The following is a 10581-nucleotide window of genomic DNA, read 5'->3' on the forward strand; positions in this document are numbered from 1 at the left end:
TGTCAAAAAACTAAATGAGACAACTCAAATGAATTGGAGGGAGTATTAGATTGTAAAAACAATGAAAAATTGTATAGAAAATAAAATTGATGAGAGGTTTATTGCGTGAAAATGATATACTTAAGTTGTTTCCTTTTGTTTGTCCATTTTAAAATATTATATTGTATAAAAGAGAATTTAAATAAGGCTTTTTAGGAATATTTTAAAAATAAAAAATATTCATGTATGATGTTGTTGGATTTGTTTTAATGAAATTTTTTTATTATCCAATTTAATATTTTTTTATAATGCGTAGTTTCTAGCGATATTAAAATTTAAAATTTACTTTGAAATGTTTGTAAACACTAAATTGGACAAAAAAAGAGGTATACTATAACTAAATTTATTAAAATTAACAATTAAATTCATTCTATTAATATCATTAACCTAACGAGATGTAAGAAATTAAAATAGAAATATCTACCAATATATCTCAATTAATATACAATTTGGTCTCAGAACAATTTTAAATAATATGGTGATAAATTCATAACTTAATGTTATTTTAGATAATAATAATAATGTACGTAATTACTACTTATATATGTAAGGGAAAGAGTATCTCGAATACAATTATATGAATTATTTTCTTATTTCATTTCAACTTATTACTAATCTACCAAAATTAAAATCAAGCTTATATAAACTATTTTCAATTAAAAAATTAATTATTACTAATAAATTATTCGTTAAGAAAATCTAAGTCGTTGACATTAAACACATCACGACACTACAAACAATAAATTGGTCATAACCGTGTTTGTGGGCGGTGTTAGGGGCGCTTTGGATCCAACATTTATCTATATGCAACAATAATTTTTTTATGAGACCGTCATACCGTGAGATAGGTTACATGCAGATCATTTACGAAAAATATTAAAAAGATAATATTTGACGCTCTCATTTCTATTTTATGCAGTTTTATTTATTGTTCTTCTAAAAAATTCTTTCTATTTATATTATTTGGACATATTTAACCTTAGTCATCGTAATTTAAATTCTTTTAATGCTTATAATTTACATATATTTTCTATGAACTTTATTTAACATTTACGCAATATTTATGGTCCATGCATATTTCTCACTAACTTTATTTAACATAGTTTAATGTTTATGATTTTCATATTTTTCCACTAATTTTATTTTATACTCCATATTTTCCTAATGCATCTTCAATTTTTTTATAACTTCATAATTATTTAATAAATTATATTTTCACCATCTAAAAAATATAACTTTTCTTAATTTATTCACATGAACATTTCTTATGAAACTATCAAATAGAAACAAATGAAATATATTACACTATTTATTATTCATAGCATTTCTATTTCTATAAAACTTATACCAAATAATCTGAGGTCGTAACTTTGTCATATTGAACCTAAATGTACTTTTCGTTGGCTCTGGCTGTGGCCAATATCAATCCTAACATTTTATAGTCTTAGGCAAAATGCAAGAAATAGACCATTTCTTTAGAAGATCAATTCAGACTTTAATGAATATTTAAAATAATAAAGTTATAATTTTACGAGTGATGTTCTACGACTTATAAGTGAAGAAGGGCATGGCTCGGGCTCCACGACCCGCACGTTACCCCTAACATGCACTAATGCAAAATCCTGAATGCACAAAACAGCGTGCACCACGAGGTCACATTAAACTATTCAAGTATAAGATTTTGCCGCTTGCCCAATAACACCACTTTACGTCTACTTCCTTCATTTAGTGTTGACTCTTATCAATGGAATATAGTGGGAAATGAGAATCCTCACTAGTAGTAAGACTAATAATTAGTAAACTTGTTTATACACTTTCCCATTTCATTTCATTATTTATCTATCAATTTCATGTTCCAAGTAAGATCATTAAACTTCCCTTTTAATTTCTACTTTTCATGCATATTTTATGATGCACTAATAAATTTTTTTGGTTTTTTGTAGGAATTTTATGATGGGTAAGCTTTTAGGAAGTGATTTTATGTATGTTTTGGCTAAATGGTTGTATAATTTCAAGATTTCTTCAGATTCTGATTGGGTTACAACTCTTAAATGTTCTTCAAATGATCATATTATTGAGCCTTCTGATAATTTCATGCAAGTTTTTCAATGGGTTAGATTCATATTCCTATCTCCTTGTCCTCAAAGACTTGTTTTTTCCTCCATTAATCTCTTTTTTCTATTTATCCTTACCTTGTTTCTTCTTCATAGGCTTATTTCCAAGTTCTTTTACTCTAGAAGTAATACTACCTCTTCTTCAATCAATAAACCTCTTTTGGAAAATCAAACTGATAAAATTCTACATGTTAAGATCAGTTTATGGTTTAGATTTACCTTGATTTCATCTGTTTTACTTTCTGTTTTGTATCTGGTATTGGGTATATTACTATTTATGGAAAGCAAATCAGGAATCCCAACTTCATGGAAACAAACAGAATTTGTGTTTAGGATTGCACAAGCTGTAACCCAAATGGCAATTTTAGTCCTTGTTGTTCATGAACAAAGATTTAATGCTATTTCTCATCCTATGTCTCTTAGAGTTTATTGGGTTGCCCAATTTCTGCTAGTTTTTTGTTTTAGTATTTCATCTATAACCCGATTCGTTTCGGTTCATAAGGAAATGGATTCATATTTAAGAATGGATGATGTGTTCACTTTGATTAGTTTTCCCATCTCATTTTTTCTCCTCTTAGTTGCATCTCAACAATCTTCTGGGATAATTGTGATTAGAGAGACTGAACATGGGTTAGATTCAAGAACAGATGAATCTATTGTGAATGATCCTAATATTAGTGATTATGGAAAGGCAAACTTGTTTTCTAAGATTACTTGGCTTTGGATGAACCCTGTTATAAATAAAGGATATAAGAACCCACTTAAGTTTGATGATGTACCTTCACTTCCTCTTGATCATTCCGCCCAAAGGATGTCGGAGTTGTTCGAGTCACATTGGCCTAAACCCGGTGAGCATACGAAACACCCGGTAGCCGTAACCTTGTTCAAATGTTTTTGGAAGAGTATTGCCTTTACTGGGTTACTGGCAGTGATAAAACTTGGGGTGATGTATGTTGGTCCAGTACTAATCCAAAGCTTTGTTAGTTTTACTTCTGGAATGGGGAGTTCCCCTTATGAAGGGTATTATCTAGTTTTCACCCTTTTATTAGCTAAAACAATAGAAGTCTTAAGTACCCATCAGTTCAATTTCCATACTCAAAGAATTGGGATACAGATCAGGTCTACCCTTATAACTGCACTCTATAGAAAAGGATTGAAACTATCGTGCACGTCGAGGCAGAATCATGGAGTAGGTCAAATTGTGAACTATATGGCAGTTGATGCTCAGCAGTTAGGTGATCTAATGAATCAGTTGCATTCCATTTGGCTTATGCCTTTGCAGCTTTTTGCTGCACTAGCCTTGCTCTACTTTTACATGGGTGTAGCAACATTCGCAGCCTTTGCGGGAGTTATTGCTATCTTAGGTTTCGTGCTATATCGTACTAAGAAGTGCAATGTCTTTCAGTATCAAGTCATGAGGAATCGAGACTCGAGGCTTAAAGCGATGAATGAAATGATAAATAATATGAGGGTCATTAAATTTCAAGCATGGGAAGACTATTTTTCGACTAGAATCCAATCGTGTCGAAGACTTGAGTATAAGTGGTTGTCTAAGTTTGCGTATACTGTTTCGGCTAATATGAGTCTTCTTTTTAGCACTCCTATGATTCTGTCTGTGATCGTGTTTGGATTCGCTATTTGGATGGGCAGTGTTCTTGATGCAGCCACTGTATTCACAGTTACTACTGTGATGAAAATTCTGCAGGAGCCAGTCAGGAGTTTTCCTCAGTCTTTGATACAGATTTCTCAGGCAATGATTTCACTTGGAAGATTGGATAGTTATATGATGAGCCCGGAATTGGATGAAGGGGCTGTCGAAAGATCAGAAGTGTGTCACGATGAAATTGCGGTGGAAGTGAAACATGGGAGATTTTCTTGGGAGGATGAGGCAAAAGAAGAAACATTGAAAGGATTAAATCTTCGAGTCAAGAAAGGAGAATTGGCTGCCATTGTCGGGACTGTTGGGTCTGGGAAATCCTCGTTATTAGCCGCTATCTTGGGTGAAATGCACAAAATATCTGGATCGGTAAGACTAATTCTATGCTTATATGTTCTTCCACTTCATTGTCTTATCCTGTTCAACTTACGGTTTATATTCGCATTGTGGATTCAGTCAATGTTGTCGCTGTCAAAGAACAGACCCAACCAAAAGTTTAAGCAGATGTTTGAGGCGTCAATATATGTTATAATAGTATATTCTATCACGCCCGCTCACATGAGAGCCATTTGGGCTAGAAATATGGATGCTTAACAAGTGTCCCTCATAATTCCACCTAAAAGGAGGGGTGAATGAGATTCAAACTCATGACCTGAGCTTCTAAAACCTTGTTGAAAAACCAACTCAATCAAGCTTAAATATATAGACGTTATGATTGAGGCTCCAATATATGTTATATACTCTTTCAATGATAGAGCATATAACATATATTGGGAACTTGCTATCACCTTAAGTTTTTGGTTGTAATCTATGATATTTTATATACTGTATTAGCCGCATTGTTTTGTCAGTAAAAAGTAGTCTCTTTTTATGTAGTTGGTTCAAGCCTTTGGCGTTGTTGTTTATCGCTCTAATCTTTGATTATTTGACAAGGTTATTGGTTCATTTATGACATAAAAGTAGAATTTTCTTTCCCTTTGTCAATTTGCAGGTTAGAGTGTGTGGTTCAACAGCATATGTGGCACAAACATCATGGATACAAAATGCAACAATTCAAGAAAATATTCTATTTGGCAAGCCTATGAATAAAGAGAAATACAAGGAAGTTCTTAGAGTTTGTAGCTTAGAAAAAGACTTGGAAATCATGGAATTCGGAGACCAAACTGAGATAGGAGAGCGCGGTATCAACCTGAGTGGCGGCCAGAAGCAAAGAGTCCAGCTTGCCAGAGCTATTTATCAGGATTCTGATGTATATCTTCTCGATGATATTTTCAGTGCTGTTGATGCGCATACTGGCTCAGAAATATTCAAGGTCTGTCTATATTATGGACTTTTAGATGAAACTATTATGATTGGCTTTTTTGAAAGATGAATTTTCCAATTATTCTACTACTGAATTTATTCATAATTACAGGAGTGTGTAAGGGGAGCCATCAAAGATAAAACTATTCTTCTTGTAACCCATCAAGTTGACTTCTTACACAATGCTGATCATATATTTGTAAGTGTTAATTATGATTTCCAATGTTCAATTCTATTGTTATGTTATTCCCATAAGACATACATTTCACACATACACATATTCCATTTCCCTAGCCATGACATGGGTCCCACGAATGTGGGGGTCAAAAGTACGCAACCTTACCCTTGTTAGTGATAACAAAGAGGTTGTTTTCGATTGACCCTTGGTAGCAAACATCATCTTAATCTATACATAAATAAGAATTGCACATGATTTAATAAGTCGTTTTAATACGATTTATTATTCCTAGAAGACGGGAGTATTATATTGTTTTCATAAGTTGTATGCAATATTTAGGTGATGCGAGATGGAATGGTAGTGCAATCTGGAAAATACAATGAGCTTCTAGAAGAAGGCTTAGATTTTGCTGCTCTTGTGGCAGCATACGAAAGTTCCATGGACCTTGTAGAAATGAGTTCTCACCCAACTGAGGAGAACTCGGAAGAAACATCCAAGTCTCCGCTAAGTGAAACCAAATCTCTTGAAAGAGTCAAGTCCGAGAAGAAAGAACACGACAAATCCAACTCTGAAAAGGGTAAATCCAATCTCATTGAAGAAGAGGAGCGGGAAACTGGTCGTGTTAGCCTAGACGTGTACAAGAAATACTCTACCGAAGCTTATGGATGGTGGGGAGTAGCTGCAGTAGTGCTAGTATCTCTATCCTGGGTTGCTTCATTAATGGGTAGTGATTATTGGCTTGCATATGAGACTTCTGAAGAACACACTTTCACTCCTGTCTTGTTGATTTCTGTCTATGCAATTGTTGGATCAATAGCCTGTCTTTTTGTGACCGCACGAGCCTTGCTTATAACATTTCTGGGACTTAAAACTGCGCAGAGTTTCTTCAACCAGATTCTTGACAGTATCCTACATGCTCCCATGTCGTTTTTCGATACTACTCCTTCCGGAAGAATTTTGAATCGGGTAGGAATCTGACTTCCCATTGTTGTTCTTGATATGCATAAATGTATTTTGGTGCATGCTTCAAATTTGATGTGGACGGAGAATATTTGTTATCTGCCTAGCTTGCTTAGGCTTTGGTTATTCTTGAGCCGAGGTTCTCACTGGTCGCAAGCTTCTTATCTCTTTTGATAAGGGTATGGTATGCCGTCATCTAACCCTCACAGACTCTGATTATAGCTTCTATGAGCGGGATATACTGGTTATGACGATGATGATTTTCTTAGCTTTCTATTCCTGATGTATCGTTATCTTAACCTTCCACGACTAATTCTGATCTATACTTTGCAGGCATCAACAGATCAAACCAATGTTGATCTCTCAATTCCATTATTCTTAGGCATGACGATTGTAATGTATTTCAATCTAGTGAGTGTTGTTGTCGTTACATGCGTATACGCCTGGCCTACATTTTTGCTCATAGTTCCCTTAGTGTGGGTGAATCTTTGGTATCGGGTATGTCTTCATCTTACATTCGAATGATTTCCCTTTTTTCAAAAGATTTCATTGATTCAGCTCTATGAGAATGTTTTTCTGCAGGCATACTACCTAGCTAACTCACGAGAGCTAACCCGTTTAGGTTCCATCACAAAATCACCTGTCATCCATCACTTTTCAGAAACCGTTTCTGGTGTAATGACAATTCGATCATTCAGGAGGCAAACCAAATTCTGCAAACAGAACATTGACAAGGTTAACACGAACCTTAAGATGGATTTCTACACTTACGGAGCAAACGAGTGGTTAGGTTTCCGTTTAGAGTTCATTGGAAGTGTAGTCCTTTGTTTTGCCGCATTGTTCATGATTATTTTGCCGAGCAGTATTATCAAGCCAGGTCAGATAACTCAAAATCTTAATTATACTAATTAGAGAAATGTGAATTTTGAGTCCTGATTTTCATGATCTTGTGGAATTTGCAGAGTATGTGGGTCTGTCTCTTTCCTATGGGCTTACACTCAATGTTGTGATGTTTTGGACTGTATATATGACTTGCTTTGTTGAGAATAAGATGGTCTCGGTTGAAAGGATTAAACAGTTTATTAGAATCCCATCTGAAGCACCATGGAAGATCAAAGAGTGTACCCCTTTACCAAACTGGCCAATTCATGGAAACATTGAAATAAAGGATTTGCAAGTAAGTTCCGACTTTTCATGACATATCTCTTTTAATCAGTTGTGGATGCAGGATAACAATATAGGGTAGACCGAACATTCATCTCTGTATGTGTGCTGAAGTAATTTAATGTAAAGGAACTAACTCAACCAAAAGTTTAAGTTTATGGTTGAGACCCCAATATATGCTATATACTCTATCACTGGTGCCCCTTCACACAAGAGCCCTTAGGCTAGGAATGTGAATGTAGCACGAGTCTCCCTCATGTTAGAGTATATAACATATTTTGGGGCCTCAGTTGGTTCCTTGTCACGGTATCAGAAGTCAATGTGACAAGAGGTCATGGGTTCGAATCTCAACCACTTCCTCATTTAAAGTGGAATATTCAGCGCCTATGCACATCCAGACTTCTAGCCCAATGGGCTCTAGTGTGAGGGGCATGTTAGAGTATATAATATATTCTGGGGCCTGAACCAAAAGTTTAAGCTTTTAGTTGAATTAGTTCATTGGCACCTCATACTTGGCGCTAATAATTTCACTTGATAAGAGGGGTGGATGAGAATCAAACCCGTGACACTGACTTGGGCTTTTAATACCATGTAAAGTAATCCAAAAGCTTAAACTTATAATCAAGACCCTGATATATGTTATAGTCTATCAATTGAGTGTCATTCATTTGTGTTATATGTGACACAATTGATTACTCATAGGGTTCTTTATCAAATAATTTGAGCCACGGCCTACACAGGCTCGTGCTTAGATCCCTCCTACTCACAACAAAGACTCCCTCACTATTGTCTTGATAAGAAGCTCTTGTTTAATTTTGATATATGAAAGCTACATGCAAGTATTTTTCCATTCTAGATTTTCATTTTAAATCCTTTTTAAACCAAACAACGGAAAATGAGGAAAACAATAATCTGAGACAACGTTCTGATGAGCAGGTGAGGTACCGGTCAAACACGCCACTCGTCCTAAAAGGCCTCTCACTTAGCATACGAGGAGGTGAGAAAATTGGGGTTGTTGGTCGCACTGGTAGTGGGAAGTCTACCCTTATTCAAGTATTCTTCAGGCTTGTAGAGCCTTGTGGAGGGAAGATTATAATTGATGGTGTTGATATTTGCAAAATGGGACTTCATGATCTGAGGTCTCGCTTCGGGATCATTCCACAAGAGCCAGTACTTTTTCAAGGAACCGTGAGAACCAATGTGGATCCTCTCGGTCTTTATTCCGAGGAGGAGATATGGAAGGTATTTACTCTCTCTTCTGATGTTTCACGTCAATAGACTTATTTTCTATTGAATTTACTACATTTCTTTCCGAAAGCTCTTAAATGAGATCGAAAGGAGTAGATTTATCAGACAGTTATCTTATACCTCTATGGTTTCCATGTTGAATGTGTTTAGATCGATAACTTGAATACTTCATTTTTGATGATAACTACGAATTTTTGTAGTCGTTAATTGATCAGTAGCTGTGTGTTTATAGAGTCTGGAACGTTGCCAGCTGAAGGAAGTTGTTGTTGCAAAGCCCGAAAAGCTCGATGCACCAGGTTTGTTACCGTAAACTCTTCCCTTAAAAAAATCCGATCATACATGCTAGTGCGGATACCAGACCTATTCATCGATTCTGGTTCCTGGATCAATTGTGTCATGGCATTTGCTGTAAGCTAGATATGGTAAGATGTATGAACGACTTATAAGAACTTTTTACTGTGTAGTGGTGGACGGAGGAGAAAATTGGAGCGTTGGTCAGAGACAACTGATGTGCTTAGGGAGAGTGATGCTAAAGAAAAGCCGAATCTTGTTCATGGATGAAGCAACAGCTTCTGTTGATTCGCAAACAGATGCTACGATTCAGAAGATCATACGAGAGGACTTTAAAAGCTGTACTATTATCACCATCGCTCACAGAATACCGACTGTTATGGACTGTGACAGAGTGTTAGTTATTGACGCAGGTAACTTATTTTAATTCGTTTCAATGTTCTTAGCCTATCGGAAGTAAACTTGCGCACGCGCGCGCACACACACACACAGTACAAACTCGTGCACAAATTTTAGTCATTGACACAGGTAACTTTTGATCCGTGTCAATCTTCTTAGCCATTCGGCTCTAAACTTAAACACGCATGCACCCACACACGCATACAAACTCGTGCACAAATTATAATCATTGACGCGGGTATCTTCTTTTTATTCCGTATCAATCTTCTAGCCAATCGGCTCTAAACTTGCCCACACACGCAAGCACCCACAATCACATAACAATTTTGTACGCAAACTGTAGTCATTGACACTGGTAGCTTCTTTTGATTCCGTATCAATCTTCATAGCCAATCGGCTCTACACACATGCATACTCGTGCACTAATTGTGGTCATTGACAAGGTATCTTCTTTTAATTATGTATCAATCTTATTAGCCGATCGGCTCCAAACTTACACACGCAAGCACGCACCCACACACATATACAAACTCGTCAACAAATGTGCATGAAAATTTCACTCTTGATCATTTAAGTATGTGTAAAACAAAAAAAAAACGATTCTGATTGTTTGTCGATGGACAGGATGGGCAAAGGAGTTCGATAAACCATCTCGACTCCTAGAGAGAAACTCCCTTTTTGGAGCATTGGTTCAAGAATACTCGAATAGATCGTCTGAACTATAAATAAGCAGTTTTTGCCAGAAAAAGGATTGCACGTATCTCGACACATCCGATGATCTTCCTAGATTCTACTTATTGCGTTAGAGTAGCAAATTTTGGTTAGTTATGCATTAGAAGATGAAAGCAGATTGACTTGATGGAAGATTGAGTTTATGGAGGTTGAGTTTCGATTTTATGGATGGTGAATTTGTTTGCATTTTATATACTCTCTAGTCTTTCAACTCTTTATTCCAAAATCCAAATATTGAATATAGTAAAATAATTGGAAAATTGACAATACTTCCAAACTATGATCATTCTACCCACAAGAAAATGTATGGAGAAGGTGCCTCCCAAAAGATGAGATCACTTGGAGTTGAGCAAAAGATGGGAGTGAATTGAGTAGAATGTAATAGTTTGTGAATTGTGATGGATATTTATGTGTTTGAATTTAGAATATTTCTAGTTATTTTCGAAGTTTAAGAATGTATATAAAGAGCGTTTGCACCGACAATGGGGTGTTTGGTA

At 35.6% G+C, this 10581-nt stretch overlaps 1 protein-coding gene across 1 annotated transcript; it reads left to right on the forward strand.

The window, feature by feature from the left end:
* Positions 1–1625: 1625 nt before the first annotated feature.
* LOC130817923 (ABC transporter C family member 14-like) lies at positions 1626–10581 on the forward strand. Its single transcript, XM_057683895.1, has 12 exons — positions 1626–1898; positions 1983–4179; positions 4802–5122; positions 5225–5311; positions 5630–6256; positions 6584–6748; positions 6833–7127; positions 7213–7427; positions 8351–8656; positions 8895–8958; positions 9127–9366; positions 9977–10581. Exons 2-12 carry the CDS (start codon positions 1990–1992, stop codon positions 10075–10077), a joined length of 4611 nt encoding a protein of 1536 aa, XP_057539878.1. The 5' UTR covers positions 1626–1898; positions 1983–1989; the 3' UTR covers positions 10078–10581.

Source organism: Amaranthus tricolor, chromosome 1 (assembly GCF_026212465.1).
Source record: "Amaranthus tricolor cultivar Red isolate AtriRed21 chromosome 1, ASM2621246v1, whole genome shotgun sequence".
Classification (NCBI taxonomy): domain Eukaryota; kingdom Viridiplantae; phylum Streptophyta; class Magnoliopsida; order Caryophyllales; family Amaranthaceae; genus Amaranthus; species Amaranthus tricolor.